This window comes from Lathamus discolor, chromosome 5, assembly GCF_037157495.1.
Source record: "Lathamus discolor isolate bLatDis1 chromosome 5, bLatDis1.hap1, whole genome shotgun sequence".
In the NCBI taxonomy this organism is placed as follows: Eukaryota; Metazoa; Chordata; class Aves; order Psittaciformes; family Psittacidae; genus Lathamus; species Lathamus discolor.
The window spans coordinates 110,862,316-110,884,296 of NC_088888.1; the positions used below are offsets into that span (position 1 = coordinate 110,862,316).

At 46.9% G+C, this 21,981-nt stretch overlaps 1 protein-coding gene across 5 annotated transcripts in view; it reads left to right on the forward strand.

The window, feature by feature from the left end:
* NCOA1 (nuclear receptor coactivator 1) overlaps positions 1-21,981 on the forward strand; it is a 186,413-nt gene that overhangs the window by 116,499 nt on the left and 47,933 nt on the right. For all 5 annotated transcript variants that reach the window (XM_065681924.1, XM_065681926.1, XM_065681928.1 and 2 more), the window contains 2 exons: positions 4,998-5,104; positions 9,831-9,997. In XM_065681924.1, coding sequence (XP_065537996.1) covers positions 5,019-5,104; positions 9,831-9,997 — 253 coding nt within the window. In that variant the 5' untranslated portion in view covers positions 4,998-5,018. The remainder of the gene's footprint in view (positions 1-4,997; positions 5,105-9,830; positions 9,998-21,981) is intronic.

Sequence of the window (21,981 nt, forward strand, 5' to 3'; positions counted from 1 at the left end):
AAACAGCCAACTAATTGTGTTTCTCTCCGGTAGATGTTATTTTGTAAGTGTTTTTTTGGGTCAAATTCCTCCAAAATGTGGGAAATACATTTTAGAAATGGGCAGTTCTGTTAGAAGTAAGTGTTTGGTGGCCAGCTCCATCTTCCACACTGTCAGTTTGAATCACCCGGTCTATTTGTATCTGCTAGAGGTAGTGATGGCTGTCTTTGGGAAGCTATTGGAAATCTGCTGGCATTATTTGGAGAGCAGAAGCATTAAGCTACAACAATTCATATCCTTTTTCTGGTTTTTGTTATTTTTTATTAATGTGGAAATTGCATTCATATCATGATCATATTCATTGTGTTAGAATACTGATATGAGTGGCACTTCATCCTCCATGTCGAGGCTGTGGTCTCTGCTAGGATGTTCATTAGCATCCCAAAAAGCAGCGTCTTCTTCAGGCAGACACTCCAGTATGGCATGTTGCAGGACTAATGGTAAGGGAGAGAGTATAGAGCTGGAAATCAGAGGTAGTTTCATCTGCCTGGCCATGGGCAGGTCACTTCAGCTTCTTATCCATTCCCCCTCTCCTTTATTTTTTCCTTCTGATTAATCTCTTTGGGACTTATTAGTCTCTGGTGAGCAGATGCAGTGGTGCACCAGGATGGTAGTAACAGCAGGGGCCAGGGACTAGTGTTCTGAAGTAAGAACCAGGTGAGCACAATGATGTGGATATGGAGAACCACCTTTGAGAAGCTCCATACCTGGGGATCTGGGGGTATTGGTCGTCAGACAGCTGACCATGAGCCAGCTTGTGCCCAGGTAGCCAGTAAGGCCAACAGCATCTTGGTTCGTATCAGCAATAGTGTGGCCAGCAGGATGAGGGCAGTGATTTTTTCCCTTGTACTGGGCACTTGTGATTCTGCACCTTGAATCCTATGTTTAGTTCTGGGCCCCTCACTACAAGAGAGACATTGAGGTGCTGGAGCAGGTCCAGAGAAGGGCAACAAAGCTGGTGAAGGGTCTGGAGCAGAAATGTGATGAGGAATGGCTGAAGAAACTGGGGTTGTTCAGTCTGGGGAAAAGGAGGTTCAGGGAGGACCTTATCACTCTCTGAAAGGAGATTGTAGCGAGCTGGAAGTTGGTCTCTTTTCCCAAGTAACAAGCAATAGAACAGGAGGAAACGGCCTCAAGCTGCACCAGGGAAGGTTTAGATCGGATATTCGGAAAAATTTCTTTCCTGAAAGGGCTGTCAAGCCCTGGAACAGGCTGCCCAGGGCTGTGGTGGAGTCACCATCCCTGGAGGGGTTTAAAAGATGTGTAGACGTGGTGCCTGGGGACATGGGTTAGTGATGGACTTGGCAGTGCTGGGTTAATGGTTGGACTAGATGATTTTAAAGGTCTCCAACCTGAATGATTCTATAATTACCATCCACCATCCTTTATCTGCCTCTGCTTGCTTTCTTAAGCCAACAGAATGTTAATGTTTCTACAAGAAGCCAGTGTTTAGAAAGCAGGTTTCCGATGAAATGGCCCTGAGCACGGGCAGCAGCAGGCAGGGCTGCCTTTCACCAGCAGCCCAACCATTGCCCTCCACAGGGGACATCAACCTCTGGTCTTGCCCTGACTCAACAGGGCTTTTGAACTGAGTCATTCGCTTTATTTTTAGACTAAATGACATTTTTTGGCTTGTCAGCTGTGCCAAGTTTTGCCATAAAATAAACTACTTTTACAATAAAAAGAAACACTGGATGTATTACATCAAGGGCTTAACTCAAGCCAAGGATTTCAGCTAAGGCTGCAGTGTTGTCCTTAGTTCACCTCTCTAGGGCATATGGTCACTGTTGCCAAGCCACAGTCCCGCAGTGGAGCATCTCAGTGAGACAGTTGACTTTACCTGCTGTATCCCTGCTCATTTTCTCTTTTAATTCAGTTGCTGAGTTGAAAGATCAAGACCTGTAAGAGCAACACCACTTACGGAGACTCAGTGTTTTGGTAATCCAATGTTTTTGTTTCAAGAAGAAGGTTTTAAACCCCGGGAAGCTTGTCTGAACCCCCAGCGAGCCCTTCTCACCCGCAGCAGATGATGCAGTGTTTTTAATTTTCCAATCCCCAATTTTTTTCAAGAGTTTGCTTTTTTTCCCATTCCTTATATTCGCTTTGGCATCATTCCCACTTGTGCAAGCATGCCAAAGACGTGGGGGATGAACTCGAATCCCTGGTCATGGTTAGCTTGCTGGCATCTGCTCAGAGTTTCTGACTTTGGTGGACAAGCCCTCATGCCCGCAGCATCAATCAGCTGTGCTAACATTGCTAAAATGATTTCAGGAACCTTGTTGGCCTTAGCACTGGTGACAGAAGTGTTAGCAGAAATGCCTGTGTGCTGCTGAAAGACAGGCTCTTTCCCTGTAGCGCTGTGTGCAGTGCAGATCACTTTTTTCACTGTAGAGGTTTTCAAAGCTGAGCATAAGGTGAATCACTGGGGAGGTGGTGAGCTAAAATGTGTAACACCCCCCTAGTCATATGGGATAATAAAGCTGATAACACTGTTTTTTATAGAATTATAAAATCACAGAATGGTTTGGGATGGAAGGGACCTAAAAGCTCATCCAGTTCCAACCCCTGCCATGGGCAGGGACACCTTCCACTAGACCAACTTGCTCCAAGCCTTGTCCAACCTGGCCTTGAACACTGCCAGGGATGGGGCAGCCACAGCTTCTCTGGGCACCCTCTGTCAGGGCCTCAGCACCCTCACTGGGAACAACTTCTGCCTAAGAGCTCATCTCAATCTCCCCTCTGTCAGGTTAAAGCCATTCCCCCTTGTCCTGTCCCTACAGGCCCTTGTCAAAAGCCCCTCCTCCTCCAGGTTTCTTGTCAGCCCCTTTAGTCACTGGAAGCTGCTCTAAGGTCTCCCTGGAGCCTTCTCTTCTCCAGGCTGAACAAGCCCAGCTCTCTCAGCCTGTCTCCATCGCGGAGTTGCTCCAGCCCTCGGAGCATCTTTGTGGCCTCCTCTGGACTCATTCCAACCAGTCCTTGTTGTGTTGGGGACCTCAGTCCTTCCACGTCCTTCTTGTGTTGGGGACCTCAGAGTTGAATGCAGGACTGCAGGGGGGGGTCTCATGAGAGCAGAGCAGAGGGGGAGAATCCTCTCCCTCAGTGTGCTGTTCACACTGCTGGTGATGCACCCCAGCATACAGTTGGGTTTCTGGGTTTTAATACAAGCACTGGGGTCTTCGAGCAACCAGGGAGTGGAGGTGATGCTCACAGCTGTGTCCATTCCTCTGCACTGAGATTAGATGAAGCCTCTCTGTAGATGTTGTTTGAGATTCAGAGGACTTTCAAAAGCTGGTGAGGATTTAATCGTCACCTGTCTGAGCACAAAAATTATCCAGTGCCGATGGCTTTTGATAAGTGGCTGCCTTGTGCTGGGCTGGTAAGTGGGTGGGAGATGCTGGACCACTGATGGCATCCCACCATGCTTTCAGGCAGGCTGAATAAAACATGGGAGTGTGGGGATCTGTCTGTGGGAACTGTGGACATGTCTTCTAGGGTTCATGTTATCACAATCTGTCAGCATTTTAATGCTTGTTAATATACCAATTTTTAGAAAGTAATAGAAGAAATTAAGAGAATTAATCTGAAGGACTTGGTCCTTCTATCCTCTAAACTGCTAAGTTCTTGCCCAGGGTCCTGTTACTTTATTTCTCATGAGTTCTGTCTTCTTGCAATCATAAACAGTTCTAAGAATTAAAGGAAGAGTTTGGAGGGTGGCATTATCCAGTGTTGAACTGTTGTGGTTACTGGAAAAAATCACTGAATGGCTCTTGCAAAGCAAGGGAAGTGACATGCACAGCTGGGTTATTTTCTGGTGAAGCTCTGTCCCTTGTTTTAACATGTTGTATGAGGTTATGACTATGCCCTGTAGATGTATGTAGTGCCATTTAGGTTGTTGGAGTGGACTGCCCAAGTTCTCAGGTCTAAGAGTATCATGGTTTATGGCTAAAACCTTTTAACGTACTTCAAGATGAAGTTTCCAGAAAGAAGCCTTCATTGGCTTTCTTGCCCGTGCTGGTTGGGTTTACTTAGCATTTTATTCAGTTAAATATAAAAAATAAAATTCATTATTAAGGAGCATTAGCAGTGTTAACAATCCTCATGACTTCTGGACCTCCTTTGGTTGCTCAGACCTCTCATTTGCCATAACATAGACTGGTTCACCCAACATCTGTTAAAATTACACTCAAGAAATAATAGTGAAATGTCCATGTGTTGGAGAGAGCTGGGACCCCAGAGGTGCCTATTGCTGGGACCGGCCAAGGACTGGCTATGGTGGGAAGCTCTCTGCCAGGAGAAGGCTGGGGCTGGGAGGACCATGGGTGGGAGGCAGCCTCAGCGAGAGGTGGGGAAGGGGTTTGTGGGAGGGTGTCACATCCCATTAAAAGATGAGTCAGTTTTCAGCTTTAATTAAAGCCCAGGCCATGTGTTGAGGGGAAAGGAGGTGGTGGGGGAGCAGGAATGAAGACACAATGCAAGGGGTGGAGCATCCTCTGCCAGCCCTGAGTCAGAGGAATTGGGGAGAGATGGCAGAGGAGCCGAAGATGGGCTGAAGGAGCAGGCTTGCAGGAGAAGGGGATTAACCAAAAGCAAACACACATAAACAAAGCATTGAAACAGGCTGTGTTTAGGTAGCTATTAAAATGGTGAAAGGCCAGGAAGTTAAAATCTGTAGGGATACGTGGAAGAGCTCAGTCTGTGGTGTAAGGATGGTGGTGCTGATGGTGAGGTCTTGGCCAAATGGTCACCAGGGGACACCAAAAGGAGGGTAACAAGATCGCATGTTGTCTTCCCTTTGCACCATTTCCTTCACAAACAAGGTGTTGATTCAGTCAGAAAGGCTTGCATTGGGTTAGTTACCTCTTCAGAGGTCACTTGGTCCATGTTTTCTGGCTCCGCCGTGTAGGAACCGCTCCTCCTGCAGCTGCGAAAAGCTTTAACCTGTCTCTCTCCTTTTCTAGGTGCAAGGTAGGTTAACCAACATGAGTGGCCTTGGGGACAGTTCAACGGACCCTGCCAACCCTGACTCTCGGAAGAGGAAAGGCTCGCCCTGCGACACAGCCCAGAGGTATGTGCACCACTCCCAATCCATCCCCTGCCATGGCTACTTTGTCATTCCCACTGCGTCGCTCCGTCCCGTCTGCTCGAGCAGATGGAGCCAGGTTTCAGCCACTCGGAAACGTTCACACTTCCCACCAGAACTTCACTTTGCTTTTAGCAGTGGCTGCGGTGGAAGATGGAGCATGATGGAAATGCGGCTCCCCATCTGCTCTGCTTGTTGTTAGGTGGCAAATGATTAGAGGCTTGTTATCAAAGTTAATGTATTGATTTTGCAAATTGGGAGCACTCAGAGCATCAGGATACTTTCTCAGGGTAAATTTGGGGCAGATACTTCTGCAAGGTCTGCAGGTCATCCCAAGCCTTCTGCCTCTTCACGCCAGATTCCTAAGAAATCCATGTTTTTGTAGTATTCAGAGACTCCAGTGGAGACCCTCATGCTCCATGATGCAATCACAAAACAGAAAATATTTCTGTCTGAAATATCTTCACTTCTGTGGCTGCTTCAAAGTTCAGCTTGCTGCGAAAGGCACCTTTAGCTTTTGACTGAGCCTTCCCATCCCAGCTACTTTGCCATCTGATGTAGGCTATGAAGTCCTGGAGAGAGGCAGTTGTAATCTTCCATGAGCTTTTCTAGGCTCCCTGTGAATCCTGGGCATCTCTTTTCATGGTGATACATTCTGTTGGTAAGGATGAACGTATGGTGCTGACTCCATGTCTCTGCTGCCTGGGATGCTGTTTCGGTCATCATCACAGAATATTAATGCACTGAACAGAGCCCAAGTGTATTTTCTAGCACTTACAGCTCATACATGATATTCTAGACAATAAGTGCAAAGGCTACAGTGTTCCAGTAGAGAGATGTTAAGTGTTTGTTCGAGGATTTCTGTTTATTCTGTTCAGTTCTTGGTTGCAGCATCTCCCTTCTGTAGTGTTCCCACACCTTCTTACAAAGTGGTTCATAGCTTAGCTGTGCCATTGAATTGCAGAAGACATTTTGATAGCACTTCTAGCTGTCTTATTCCTACCAGATACTCTGTAATCATGTGAAATGCTTCCCCTTTCTGGCTGAGTCATTTGAATCAGAGCTCTTGCAGCCTTTGATGCTGTCTAGTGGCTGGTCTCAGGGCTGGTCCTTGCCCAGGAGGTGAGTTTGGGGTGAACCCATGGATCATTGAGTTCCCATGACAGAGCCGTGGGTAGCAAGGTGGGCTTGGACACCTCTTCTTGAGGGAACTGCTCTCCACTGAATGAGCACACACCTAGCTTTACTTCATCTGGTCTGCCTTTGGAAAGCAGATCTCTTGTGGTTTGTTTCCTAACCCCTCAGCACCACAAGAAAGCCTTCTACAGCTGACACCAGGGGTCTTTCAAAATATATAGGACAAGAAATGAACAGATTGATACACTGGAGGGAAGGAATGTCATCCAGGGGGACCTTGGCACTCTTGAGAGGTGGACCAATGCCAGTCTCATGAAGCTCAACAAAATGAAGTGCAAGGTCCTACACCTGGGTCAGAGCAATCCCAGGCACACCTATAGGTTCGGCAGAGAAGAGATTCAGAGCAGTCCTGCAGAGAAGGACTTGGGAGTGCTGGTCGATGAGAAAATGAACATGAGCCGGCTTCAGCGTGCACTCGCAGCCCAGAAAGCCAACCATATCCTGGGCTACATCAAAAGGAGCATGACCAGCAGGTCGAGGGATGTGATCCTGCCCCTGATTCCTCTTTGGTGAGGCCCCCCTGCAGTCCTGCATCCAGCTCTGGGGCCCTGACATAAGAAGGACCTGGAGCTATTGGAGTGAGTCCGGAGGAGGCCATCAGGATGATGAGAGAGCTCAAGCACCTCCCATATGAAGACAGGCTGAGAAAGGTGGGGAAAAGCCTGGAGAAGAGAAGGCTGCGTGGAGACCTCATAGCAGCCTTCCAGCATGGGAAGGTGGCCTGCAGGAGTGCAGGAGAAGGACTCTTCATTAGGGACTGTAGTGATAGGTCAAGGGATAATGGGTTCAAACTTAAACAGGGGAAGTTCAGGTTAGCTATAAGGAAGTTCTTTACTGTGAGGGCGGTGAGGCACTGGAATAGGTTGCCCAAAGAAGTGGTGAATGCTCCATCCCTGGCAGTGTTCAAGGCCAGGCTGGACAGAGTCTTGGGCAACATGGTCTTGTGTGAGGTGTTCCTGCCCATGGCAGGGGGGTTGGAACTGCATGATCTTAAGGTCCTTTCCAACCCAAACCATTCTATGATTGTGGAGAAGCAGAAACTTCTGGATGGAGGATTCTCCTTTGTCCAAGCACGAGTTTTTACATCTACAGAGCACCTACAAGCAATTTTAAAAGGGTTGACTCGAATACTTGTCATTGGGTTGCCCATCCAACCCCAAACACTGGAGCTAAAACATGTTACCAAAATCCAGAAGAGAAGTCCTTACCAGTGCTGCATCTTCCTTCTTTCAGACCATCTCCCAGCTCTCAGCTGCAGCAGGGAGGGACCTTGTCCTCCTCCCTGGGCTGGCCAGAGTCCTCCATGATGTACTCCACAGCAAAGTGAACTTCAGAACTCCTTTGTTAAAACCTAGAAGGTTTAACTATTGCTTTTGATGATACTTAGGAGTCATACAGAACAGCCCACTGCTGTAATATTCTCATGATGCTTTTATGTAAGGAAAATTGGCCAATTCTCCCTCCTACAATTTGAAAGTTGCCACAGCAACAGCAACATTAAGAGTTTTCATGAAATGAGCTCACCCACAACAGAGGGTTTTTTTTTTTCCTCTCCCCTCTGCTATTGCTTTGTGCTTCACAGGGAGAGATAGGAATTAATTTAACCTTAACTTAAATACTCACTTGGCTCCTTTGACAAGCATTTGCCTGCCCATTGCTGGGGAGCGCACCAGTGCTGGCATCACCAATACCTATGCAAAAGGAGGCTGAGGCCCATGGCTAGACCCTGCACTTCTGCAACAGATGGACATTCAACCTACCTCTGTGAAGCTGTTCTTGCTGCTTGTGACCCCTTAGTTCATTGGCAGATGCCTGCTGGGGAAGTGAGGGCTCTTAGACTCACCCAAACCCACTGCAGAGGCGTTTCTAGGTCACACCATATGTATCCCATGGAAGGTCTCGCTCATGGACTTCACGGTGGCCCAGACAGAAGCGCAGCTTATGTTCTTCACACCCACAGATGGGTTTGTCTTTAGTTTTTAACTGTTTTTTGATTCTAACTGTTCTATGATTCTATGATTCTTCTGCTCTGCAGAGTCATCCCTGTCGCTCCTCTGGGCAGTCATGACATCTGGAGAGACATGAGCAGGAGGAGAAGCGAGGTCATGGAGGGTGAGCTTGGGAAGCAGGGAGAGGTTCATCATGGAGTAGTCATGATGAGAGCAAGTTTGAGCAGCAGAAAAATGCCCAAGAGACAATATCTACCTGGATATTGAGCTAATAAAGTGGACTTAGGAAAAAAATCAGGAAACATCTGTGCAGCCTACCTGAGGAGTTCCTTAGAGGGAAGGGCTGGTAGTGTCTCATCTCCCTGTGGACAGATATGGTTTCTGAGAGTACCTCTGTAACCTTGCTGTTACCGAAGTACAGTCATGCTTTGGTTGGCTTGCACTCTCAGCAGAGAAAATAAACCAAACCTCTTCTCAAAGACTTCAGCTGTTAGCAGAGCTTGTTTTACCACATAGCACAACACAACAGCATCTACAGTGGGACACAAATTGGCTACTGAGCCAGACTTCAGCTTTTGTAACCAGTGTTTTCTCAGCCCCTGTGTGAGTGGTCGGCCTCTTTGAGGACAGGAACATCTCACCATGCCTATAGGCATCTCAGCAACTTCTTGGTATCTAGAAAATGTTGAGGGTTTTCAGGCAGTAATTCTTAAATAGAGTGCTGGGCATCCTGTGGAGGTTCCAACAAAGAATTAGGTGGCTTATTGAAAACCAGCCTGATAAAAGGCATTGCAGGTAATGCAGAGCCATGTTGGGCATTTTGTGGTGTTCTCATTTCATCCTGCGGTTGATGTAAAAGAAGGTTTTCAGGGAAAGTGTGTCTCTGTGTCTCTCGCAAATGCACTTTTCATTTTGGTGGTTCTGATGCTTGCAACGTCTTTGGTAAAGGAATATGTCACAGTGTGGCTTCAGTGATGGCTGTGCCATAGCACATAAATAATATATTCTCAATTCCCAAAATTTACAAAGAGTTGATGGGAGAGCACTGGGCTTCTGCAGCTAAAAGGAAAGCTGCTTTCCCTGGGATGAAAAGGTTGATCTCATGAATATTTTTCATTTTCCTCTTGTCACTGTTGATTCCAATTTTCTCTTTCGTGAACTCTGGTGGATGCTGTTAGCTTTTATGTATGAATTTAGAATTAAACTTGGCAACAGCTGGAATAGTGGCTGTAGAAGAATGGGAGACTGTATGTAACTCTTTTATATTTATATATATATAATTTATAACTATATTTGAGAGGAAGACTGGAGTCCTGAACGTTAGAGGTCTGGTTTTGTTAGGAGTGTCTGGCTAGCCCTATGAATTAATTTTGAATATATGCATAAAAATAGACAAAGGCCTGAATGAACTCCCTGGTATTTTGAGATATTTGGATTATAGTGTGGTCATTGCTCCAGCCGGTGCTTGTATTTTGGGGTTCTAATCCAGTGCTCAGGTGTGACCAGATTGGGAAGTGGGGAAAAGTCATTAATGTGACTTTGAATTTTTTCCCATTCTCTGACAGCAATGAAAAGCGGCGACGGGAACAGGAGAACAAATATTTAGAGGAGCTGGCGGAGCTGCTGTCTGCAAACATTGGGGACATCGACACTCTGAGTGTCAAACCCGACAAATGCAAGATCCTAAAGAAGACGGTTGATCAGATCCAGCAGATGAAGAGGTTGGAGCAAGGTAAGGCGGCAATTCCTGCCTTGGCTTGTCAGAAACCTTCAGAGTAAGAGCATTCTCCTGGTACCCTTTGGACACTAAACTGCAACGAATAATCATGACTTAATTGATGAAGAATCATGACATAATCAGTCCATTGGCAGTAATAGGGAAGCAGTAATATGGAAGGGTGTGCTTTGCCTCCATTGCTTGGCTTGTTTGAGATACCACCTTTGTTTCTGGGTCAAGGTGGCATTTTACTCTGTGTTTATGATTCATCCTGAAATTACTCCGTAGATTAAAATAATCAGAAGTGCTTGTTAAGCTTTCAGAATCAGGCCCATTAAGGGCTTATCAGTAATACTGCTGTTAACTGTGTGCCAAAACCCCGTTTTATGGCTGGGTAAGTTGAAGTACTGATAGCTTGGCCACACGATATGCAAGAATTGATGAAGAACCATGTCCCCTGTTCTCCTGCCAACCAGATTAGAGGGCACATTAATCCACCTCCAGTCTGTGAATAGAGAAGAGATGCCTGAGAAGCTGTATGAAGGTTAAAATTCATCCCAAGTATCAACTCATAGACTGAAATGCGGAAGTCCAAAGGGCTCAAGCAGTGCACAGGAAAAGGGGTGAGGTGCAGTGGGATTTGTTCAGGTCCTTGCACTCCCAGCATCCGTCCTGGATCTGCTGAAGGTGGGCACAAGCTTGCTGTGCATCATGCCTTCTAAGGGCTGCCCATCCTGTGCAGTTAAATACTTCGTCCTTTTCGCAAATATTTTTTCCTTTGTGCAAAACATTGTTCTTCATGAACAAGGCAAATCCCACTCAGTATTAGTGCTGAGAGTGTGTCATCCGTCAGGTGTTGCCTTTGCCAAAGCTCTTACCACACGCTCTGGGCAGAACAGTGTTGCTTGATAAAAGATGTTAAATTTATACCCAATCCCATGGCTAGGACATGGGTGCACAAGTACAGGCACTCCACAGGATCACAGAATGGTTTGGTCTGGAAGGGACCTAAAAGCTCATCCAGTCCCAACCCCCCTGCCACAGGCAGGGACACCTTCCACTGGACCAGGTTGCTCCAAGCCCTGTCCAACCTGGACTTGAGCACTGCCAGCGATGGGGCAGCCACAGCTTCTCTGGGCAGCCTGTGTCAGGACCTCACCATCCTCACAGGGAAAAACCCTCTTAGGAAGAAGTTCTTCCTAAGATCTCATTCAAATCTCCCCTCTGTCCCTTTAATCTGTTTAAAGCCATTCTCCCTTGTCCTGTCACAAGGCACACACTGCCACAGGGCCTCCCAGCTTGCTGTTATTTTAGACACCAGATTTTGCGGCAAAGCATTTGGTTCACATTGGTCAGGCAGCCCGGGCTTCCCAATGAACCAGGACAACCGCTTTTAGATTTCATTCACGTTGTGCCTGGGCTCTGAAAGGAGTTTGGTAGCGGGTGAGTACGCCCAGGTTCCTGCTTGCTGCCACTTCACTGTTCATTAGTTTTCTTGACATTGCACAGCAGGGCTGAACATTAACTAGGACAAGCACTACTTAAAAATATTATGCCTTGAGCTTTGCTCTGTGTCACCGGCTTATCTAGTGCAGCGCCAAATCACCAAAGAAAAGAAAACTTCACCTGTATTTGTTCTTAGCAGTTTACTGTGAGAACATTTCACATGAGGAGGCAGAAAAACTATGGCAAAAAGTCAGAATATTCGTGGCCAGAGACAATTGTCTGTCCTTGTAGTTATATCAAGTGCTAGATGTTGTGTTTCCCTGCCCATGTCCTTCCTCCTCCTCCTCTCTATTTCGCAGCCATAAAGCTGATTAATATTTGCTAACTGCTGAGGATGTAGTTTTGTTGCTAAAGTATTGTGAATGGCAACATAATCCTGCAGTGCGTGGCTGTGCTCCTTCTAATGCTCTATAGGAGAACCACCTGGAGACGGGATTTCATGTAACAGAGAGGAGCCGGGGAGTTTGGACTTTGCAGTGGTGTTTCAGGGGGCTCAGGACATCCCAACAAAACACAGAATCATAGAAATTCCAGCGAATGATGCTGCTCAGCCCAGTAATAATGGGAAAAATCATGCTAAACCTCGTAGCAGAGCAGATTGCAATGAAAAAACCAGGCAAAGTCCTGTTATTAATGTAATTTATGACGTGCCCGACATGGAGCCAGGGGGCTTTGGAAGGGGCAGGTGCAGGTGGCAGTGCCAGGGGAGAGGGGACATCGTGGGAGCATCCTCCCTGCTGCCAACCGTGCAGGGTTTAGAGGTTACATCCCGCTGGCTCTCTCCCCTTCCCTCCCCTCCTGCACGGATCGTCCTCGGTTTTAACCCGCAAAGGGGTGGAGGAGCCGGCAGAAGCTTACAGATGGATCGCACGCAGGGGCCGAGCCCTCCCTCCCATCCCCCTGCCTGCTGGGCTGCTATTTAAAGTATGAAGCAAATGCGTTTAGAAAAGATTCCTAGGTCTGGACACCTTCCAATGTTAGCAATGTACAGTTGGCAGAACAAGCGGTTGCGGCTGTGGCAGCAACCTGAAATTCATCTGCCAAGACAGCAATAAACGCAGTGGAGGAAGAGGCCAGACAGTTAATTTTTCAGCCTTTGACCGTCCCACAAAAGTTCTTTTTGGTTTTTGAGTCAGTTGGTTTTAGTGTTGGAGACCTGGGCTGTGCTGGCACATGGTCACTTGCCGTGGAAGAGGAGAAAAGGCCCTTAAGGTCTCCTGGTGTGGAGGTCAGCAAGGAGAAGATCTCTCTGAGCATCCTGCCTATGCTCTGTAGGGCAACAGTCCACCCGTGTGGACCTCACTCCCCTTTGCATTCAGATTGGCATCATTCCCAGCACATGGATGCTGGAGGTCCTCTCCTGGGGTTGGTCCTCTGCTGAGGAGCCATGCTGTGAGACTGAGCTGATGTCCATCCATCATGCGGAGGTGAGGTCGTCCAAGGTTGCTTTAATTCAGAGCAGTGCTGCTGCGATCAAAACCCAATGGGCGGAGGGAAGCTGGACAGCTTCGCTGCTTGACTTGCGTCACTCTTTGGCTTGTAGGGTAAGCAGAGGTGATGTAAAGGCTGGTAGAAGAAGCTATCAGGGCAGCGTGGTGGAGCTGGGATGGAGTCAGGAGGCTGCAGGACAGGGAGGAGGCTCGGTTGCCACGGGGGAGTTGGCTAATGTGTGGTTGCAAACACAAAAAGAAGGCATCTTGGTCATACAAGAGTGCAGATATGAGCAGAGATACTGGAAAAGCTGCACTGATGCACAGATCACACTTGTTTTGTTCCTTTTCTGTAAAATTATGTCATAGAATGAATTATAGAATGGTTTGGGTTGGAAGAGACCTTAGAGCTCACCTAGTTCCAGCACCCCTGCCATGGACAGGGACACCTTCCACTAGACCAGGTTGCTCCAAGCCCCGTCCAACCTGGCCTTGAACACTGCCAGGGATGGGGCAGCCACAGCTTCTCTGGGCACCCTGTGCCAGGGCCTCACCACCCTCACAGGGAAGAACTTCTGCCTAAGAGCTCATCTCAGTCTCCCCTCTGTCAGGTTAAAGCCATTCCCCCTTGTCCTGTCCCTACAGGCCCCTGTCAAAAGCCCCTCTCCAGGTTTCTTGTCAGCCCCTTTAGTCACTGGAAGCTGCTCTAAGGTCTCCGTGGCGCCTTCTCTTCCCCAGGCTGAACAATCCCAGCTCTCTCAGCCTGTCTCCATAGCAGAGCTGCTCCAGCCCTTGGAGCATCTTTGTGGCCTCCTCTGGACTCAATCCAGCAGGTCCACGTCCTTCTTTTTTTTCTTTACTCGAATGCCCTGGTTTTGGGAGGGTAAAAACCTTTGGTTTACGGAAGCAATGCAGATATCTGACAGGTGGGAGCTGGCAGAGGAGTCATCTCATCTCCCTTGTAGAGCTCCCAACCTTGTCAGTGTCCTTTTTAAGATGAAGCCACCAAGTCTTTTCCCAAAAGCCCTCTCCATTGATAGGCTGCTTAATTTCTTTCCTGAGCAGGAGTATAAATGCAGCACCTTAATAGAATAAATCAAATAGTATTGAGCTTTTCATTACGCCGCCTACAAACTCAAGCAATTGCCAAGAGTTGCCCTTGAAACACCTCGTAAGGCATCACAAGTGACTCTACCACTGCTGGCATCCAAGGGACTTCCTTCCCCCATCCTTCCTGCGTTTGCTCATCGCCGCTCGTTGGCAGTCACTCCCGCTGTGCCGCCGTATGTTCAGCTTCTGCGGGAATCAGTGCGCAGAGCCGGCAGCTACCTGGTCCAGGAGCAGCCGCAGCACGGCTCCCGGCCCCACCAGGACTCGTGTGGTGATGCTCATGGATTTCTGGTCCTGCGAGGTCCAAAAGCCCCAGCAGATTTACTCTGCAGTTGCCAAAATAAAGGATTTATTCTGTATTTGCTTGGATTTGTGCAACTTAGCTCATCTCGTGAAGGACCCTGAGTCACTGTTTGTCTTTGCAGTGCAAGGCTTCTTATGGCAATGGAGGGTGGAATGATCCCATCGATGACAACTTCAGCCCCACTCCAGCCTGGCTTTTCAGTGGTGGAGCTGCTGAATTTATTCTTATAGATGTGTAAGGAAGAAAACATTTAGATCTTTATTAATGCAGTTTTATTCTGTAGTTGTGCTACAGAATAATGACCTGATTTGGGGGTGTTTTAAAAGGGCACTGGGCAAACAATTAGCTTTCTTTCCTGCATGTTACTGTGTTAACCTGCAAAGATGACCCTCAATTTTTAAGCTGAGTTACTTTGGGCAGGGAGGGGGAGAAGGCTATTTCTTGAAGCTTTTACTTCAATAATTTTCTGGGGCTTTAGGGATAAGAGTATTTCTGTCTCTTTTTGGACCACACAAAAATTCCACAGCTTGATGGAGATGTTCTCTTTCAAGTCCAACAAAACCATGGAGTAGTTGTGTCCTCCTGACATCTTATTATTTCTTTGTGGGTTTTTTCCTGAAGTGTGGCCATAATAAGATGGGCTCCTTCAGGGAAGTTTGTGCTTTCTTGTCACTAGGGCACACCCAAAAAGAAGAGGATCCTTCACTTAAGACCACCTCCCATTTGAAAGTTAACCTACTTGGTGAAGTCATTTTCCTTTTGGGTAAAAACAGTAGGTTAATTAAGTGAAGTATATGAAATAGTTATTGATTTTGGCTGCTCTGTTGCATATGATCAGTGGGCTGTCAGTGGCTTTCTTTTAATTAAGTTCCCCTGCTGTCTTGTCATATGCATAGATTCGGCCCTGAGTTTATTCTGTGATATACACGTACAGTTTCTAGTGGGGGGATGTCCTGAGTTTTCGTTGGGATGTATGGAAGCTTCTTGAGGATAAATGCTGAGTTTCTTCTTGGGTTTCGGAATGCCAACATGTGGTGAGCTTTAAAAAGGAAACAAAAAAGCCTTGGCTTTGTATTTAGTGGTTGTCAAAAAATGGTGCAGTGGTGGCCTGGGAAGAGGCTTCTCCCACAGCCTGCAACAGCAGCATGAGATCTTGGGAGGAGAGGAGACCTTGTCCTTGGGCACTCAGTCAAGAGCCCCTTCCTGTCCCAGCAGCTGAGTGATGTGGTACATTATTAAAGATCATAAAATTACTCCCATAAAACCACGAAGTGAGTAATTGCGTGCAATGTGTGGAAGCAAGTTGCAGACATGAGGTCCCTTGATGAGCTTTACCCTAAGGCAGATGAGCCCAGTGCAGAACAATTAGGGTCTTTCAGCTGGTTTCTTCTGCCCAGGTCCAGGCTCCCATGTTAACATCAGTCCACATGGGTTTGTGTCTGCAGCCCCTGGGGATGGAGCTCTACATGGGCTTTCATTTGCTTTGAGGAAATATCTAGCCAATGTCCATGTGACTGAGTTTGCAAAGGAGCTGGACATATCCAGTGCAGGAGCAGAAGGAGCCTTTGGGAATTTCTCCCTTGCTTGGCTTTGTTTTACCAGGATAATGTAGTTAAAGCCTTAAGGCATTTTTTTTTTCTGTTTCAGATCCTCTTAAATTGTCTGCATATCCTTCTTTCACAAGCTCCAATTTGAATGCATTATTCTAGACATGCATTGAAGCACAGGCAGTATTTCCAGTTTCTGATTAAACTTCCCAGGTCCTTGGAGCTGCTGCCTCCATGCCGCCAAGGGAAAGTACCTTCTGCATAATGTGCTCTGCCTTGTTCGTGTTTGCATTATTTCTTGCATTTTATATTTTGAATACTCTCTCATTTCAGCCCCTCCCTCTCCCCATATTGTAATCCAGTATCCTCTTGGAGAAGTCTCACATTTTACCTGCCAATCTCTCTGTCTGGCTGGAGCCATCTCGTTTCCATTTCTGATAGTGGTGGTGTTTGACAAATGGCTTCAAAGCAGGGGCAGCTCTGGGATCAGCCCAGGTTGCTGAGGGCTTTACCCAGCTGGGCTTTGGAAGCCCCCAAGGATGGAGAGGCACAAGTGCTGTGAGCAACTTGCTCCAGCACTTGGCTGGCCTCATGGTGAACAATTTTTTTCCTGTCCCACCTGAACATCTCTTGCTTCACTTGTACTCATTGCTTTCCATCTTCTCACGATCCATCCCTGTGAAGAGCCTGGCTTCATCACCTCAGTAAATTCTGGTAGGCATGGGCAGGCTGCTGTCAGCTGTCCCAGAGTCATCTCTGCTCCAGGCTGAGCAACCCCTTCCCTTGGTCTCTGATCACAGGATCAGTGCTTCAGCCCTAACCATCTTGGTGGCCTCCGCTGATCTTACTTCAGTTTGTCTTACACTGGGGTCCCAAAACTGGGTGCAGTATGTGGTAGTCACCTAGATGTAGTACCCAAGCTGGCCATGCAGATGGAGCAGGTTGAAGAAACGAGCCAGTAGCCAGTCTACCAAGTACAAGCAGCCATCAGGAGAGCCAACAGAGAGAGATCCCAAGGACTCTGGACGTTGGGGGTGTCCTACTACATTCCCACATCACATCTGAGCTCCTTCCTTGGTGGCTTAGAGAGCTGCCCAAGGTGTTGTTGCTGCCAGGAGGGCAGGTGACAGCACGCTTGGCTTGGTGGCCAAGAGGACATAGAATTTGCATTGATGCCAGCTAAAGGTGGAGCATCCATCATGGCTTTGGCTTCCTATGATGTTGCTAATCACAGTAGCATGGTGATGTTGCCTTGCATGCAGAAATCAAGGTAAACTTAAAACCGTTAGGATTCAGAGAATTCACGTGTAATTTTTGGTAGCTTTTATGTGCTGAGTCAACACAGAGGTCCTTCAGTGGACCTAAAAGAAGGCAATTTCATGTAGCAGAAGAACAAGTTGCAGAGTTTCTGCGTAGTCAGAAAAGAGATGGAAATCCCGTTACTCGGAAAGCCATTAAAGTGAAGGCTTGAGAAATAGCCTAAGCTCAAAGCAGCCCAGCCTTCAAGGCCAGGGATGTATTATAAACAGAAGTTTAGGTCTAACATTTGAGGTTTGACTGAAGAACAAAAGCAAGCAGCAGAATGGCATCTGAGGGAGCAATGTAAGTGGAAATGGAGTAAATGAAAACTGCTTTAAGGGGTTTACATTAATTAAAGGATTTTTTAAATTAATTAATTAAAACCACATTAGGGTTTGTGTCAAATCTAAAATTAGATTGGAATCTCTTCAGGCTACAACTGTCAGCCTGGTGCTGTAGTCTCCTCTTTAAATGCATTGACTTTATCGGAGTTATCCTGATTTTGTTTGTTTCAAGGGAGGTCAGAAAGCGCTTTTGCCTTAGAGAGGTGTTTTGCAGACTCTGGGCTCCTCCACCTTCATTCCTGAGGTCAGGAAGGACCGTCTTGGCCAGGTGCTTGAGAGGAAGGCTCTTTCTTCACCCCAGATCTGGTATTTGGGTTAACCCTGATGGAGCTGCTCCAGTTACTAGAGGGAGGGGATGCACACCACTTTCATCCCATCCCCATGGCCAATTATTGTCATATCTTAGAGAAAGAAAACCAACCAAACCCTGGGGGCCAGATCAGACATCAGCGAGGAGGGGGAATTCCTCCTTGGCTTCGTAGGTGCCCGCTGAAAGCCCTCAAGTGTGAGGCTGATCCAAGGTAAACAGAGTACAAACAGATCCAGTCCTTTTAACTATTTAACTTCATCCTTCCAGGAATCTTTATGGTATCCTGAAGACTATGAAACCACCTGCTCATTTTCAGTGGAAATGAGTTTCAGATCATTCCTGTGCCAATATTGCCCTTTAATTTGGTTTGTTCTTCCTTCTGTTTGGCAATTCCACCCTTCCCTAGTGTATTTTTATGAAACTGTTCCTCTTGTTCTCTTCAAGAGAACTCTATCTTCACTTGACTTGTCCAACAAACCAAGCTGTCCTGGGATCTTGGTGTGTGATAGCTATGTTTTTTCCTTTAATCAACCCAATAGCTCCTCTCTGTACTTCTTCCAACTGAACTTCATTTTTCCTGAGTGAATTGGTTCAAACTGTCATGATTTTTTCTTAGCAGATCTTACCAATAGCATTTGGTTGTTGCCAGTACCACTCCTGGTATGCTGGAGGTAACAGCTTTTGTCTCCTCTTGTCACCCCCATTAAACCATCCCCAACTTGTAGCCAGAGTTCATGTTCTTGAATGGTGAGTGCATGACCTTAGTAGTAGAAGGTGGAAAAAACTAATGGTTTAGCAGAGCAATTGGGTAGGTTTTGTACCGTTTGGTCCTCTTCCATGTGGATGGGTCAGCCCACCCTCTGGTTTGTGTTTTCTCCCTGCATGAGTACTTTATCTCAGGTGCTAGAGGTGACACCACTGGTGACCTCTCCTTATCCTCATGAAACACCTTTATTCTCCAAGTTGAGTTTCTTCTGTGGTTGGTACGATCCTTCTGGACAGATCATATAGAAGGATCTTGACACAACCATAGAAGGATCTTCATATATACCCTTTCATACAGAAGATCGGAAGGGATCTTCATAGAAGGATCTTGGGAGTCTCTGCTAGATCTCAGTACTGTTCTGCATCTTGGGTGATGTTGTGTTTGCGTGGAGTTGGTGGGACAAAACTGGAGCTCAGGCATGGTATCCATGCTGGAAGGAAATTGCAAAATCCAGAGATGCAGAGAGGAGAGCCACAGTAATGAGCCAGGGGCTGGAGAAAATGTCTTGCAGCTTGGAAAGCTGAAGAGCTCTGTTGAGTGTATCCGAGGGTTGTCAAAAAAAGGGAGTGGGTACATGGTGATGACACTATAAACACTAACAAGGATGGAAAATGCTGGCTACTAAAGAGGTTTTTAAATCAGCATAACAGAGAATGACTCAAAGCTGAAGCCAGACAAAAACAAATTAGGACTCAGGCCCAGAGTTACAACTGGGAGGGTGATTGCTTTGGGGACCAGCTGCCAAGGGAAGCGGTGGGTTGCATCAGGTTTTAGCCAAACAGAAGTTCAAGACTCGTGGTGGTGGAAATGGGTCAACTTTGATGGCTCTGTGATATTCAAGAGGTCAGACTGGAGAATCTGCTCTCCTGGCCTTCATCTCTATAAATCTAAATATCTTGAGAAATGCCTCGAGAACTGGGTCCCTTTGTCTGCAACAGCTTCTGTCTATGCGAAGTTGGGGTGAGAGTCCTCACTTTGCTTCCTGACCATCCTTGTGGGTCCCCTGCCCCACACTGCATCCTGAGCCCTTCCTGGGATTAAAACCTCCCCATTATCAAAGTAATTAATTGCACCTCACACACAAGAGGTGAAGAGTTTGTTGGAGCGTGTTTGGGGAATTTCACACCCTCTCCTTCTCTGCAGTTTGGTTTCAACATGAAATGTTAAACCAATTGCATCCCTGCCCACACTCCCTGCAGACATTTGTGAAGTCTGTCTCTCCGTATCCTCTGGAATCTGTTTTATATCAGGGATTGATTTCAGATACAAACTCCCCCAGGTCAGTACTATAAAAATCTCTGCCTGTGCAGCCACACCAGGGAGCATCCTCTGTATATGTTTATTTTATGGAGTCGTACCACCTAAAGAGCATGTCAATAAAATTCTCATCCCTGCTCTGACAGGTTTAATCTAGCTGGCAACTTAAATATAGACCAAGGGGAAGGGGAGGCTGCTAAGAATTGCACAGACCTCTCCAAACGGTGCCTTGATTTTAACAAGTGAACATTTGGTTATTACATCCTCAAGCTTTTAAACATCTCACACTGTCAAGAACTAATAAATCCTTTAGCACCTCACTGTAAGAGGATTTGATAGGATGTAATAGGCGTGTAGATCATGCAGAGAGTCATAAACCACCTGTAGAAATTGCTCCTCATCACTCCTCCTCTTGCCTTCTGCTGTGCTGGATTAGCTTTTTCTTTTTTCCTTTTTTTTTTTTTTTTTTTTTACCTTCTTGATTCAATCTTATTTTTAAGAGAGGCAGGAAAGGAGGAGGGAAGAAATATCCGCTTTCTTTAAAGCCTTTAACCAGGCCTTCTTTATCCTTCACAGAGATGGACAAAACCTGTTTTTAAGATTCTTCCTCCCCTGGGATGGCATCCCATCAGGATTTTGCTTGTCCCCCCTCTGCTCTGGACCCTGGCTCATTTGGTGGTTGACAAGAAAGGTTCGTCTGTGCCTGGCAGCCCTTTGAGTGCAGAAGCAGGATGGCAGGGGTCCATCCCACCTCTCTTCTAGCAGCTGCAAGTCATCTGAGCTAGTCATCAAGTGTCTGCAAGACACTGGGTTCAAAGGGAAGCTCATCCCAACACATCTCTGCAAGTGCCCATCTGAGTTATTAACCCATCAGAGCACCCAGCAGTGCAAGCTATTCTGTGCCTAAAAAGCAAGAAGTAATACAATAAACCTTAGGATAAAAAAAACCCAACAAACCAAACTTGGAGCCAGGCATGCGAGTCCTTCCATTTTCATTTCAGATTTTCCCCTGAACAGACGTTTATAGACCTTAATCCTCCTAACGCTCCTGCAAGCATAAGAAATAAAAGGAGATTTGTACAATGAGATAATAGCTTTCATTATGCCAATCTGTATGGTTGGGCAAAGCAAACAAACTTGCTGGGACATGAGCATGAGAGATGCAGGAGTGGTTTTGCTCCCTCTGGGGCTACGTTATTGCCGGATGGCCAGCTGCTGAGCTCCTCAGCTGGCTGCTTCTGCTTCCCGCAAGCCCCAGGATTTCATCGTGGGGTGTTTGGTGGCACTTAAAGCCTCACCAGAGCCTTGGGTAGAGAGCAAATGACACCGTTTGGCTGGTTTTAAATGTTGCTTCTGCCCTTGCTGTTTAGGAAGTCCACTCTCCAAGACAGGTTTTCATTAAGTAAATCTCCAGTCTCAGCTAACTACCCTTTAAATCAGTAAGTCCATATTGTGATGAGCAGAGTAGACAAACACTGGAATGGTGGATCAGGTTCCCCAGGCTGATGTTTGTCCTGGGTTTGGTTCAGGGGCTTTGCTGAGACAGTGAATTATGTGGGTGGATGGTTTCTTATAGGAGCAGGGAATAGTTTGAACCACCCCAAATTTCTGAAATAATGGATATGATTCTTATGGAAGTATTTGCACCCTTTGTGCCTTCGTGTACCCACTAAGAGCATCCAGCGTCTGGTGCTGCACCCACAGTTCCGCAGGCAGTGACTGCACTGGAAGAGTTAAAGTTCATTTTGGAGGTGAGGTCCTCCTGAGCAGGCTATGTGAAGACCAACAAGAAAGCAGTCTTCACCTGCATGTCTTGGTATGTCTTCTCTGTGTGGAATCCTATGGCACGAGGCTCCATATTCTCTGGTGGCTTCCCACACCACATGGCTCCACCTTTTCTGGGTAGATTCCCATACCAGGAGGCTCCATCTTCTTTGGGTGCCTTCCCAAACCATGCTGCTCCTTCTTCTCTAGTTAGCTTCCCATACCACATGGCTTGCTCCTGCCAATGCCTGCCCCCCTAGGGGCACCTCATGACCCAGAGCTGCACTTGCACCTACTGACCACGCTCATATGCGCGGGTTACAGGGCCCCTCAATTCATTCACACTGCCGCATGAAATCTGC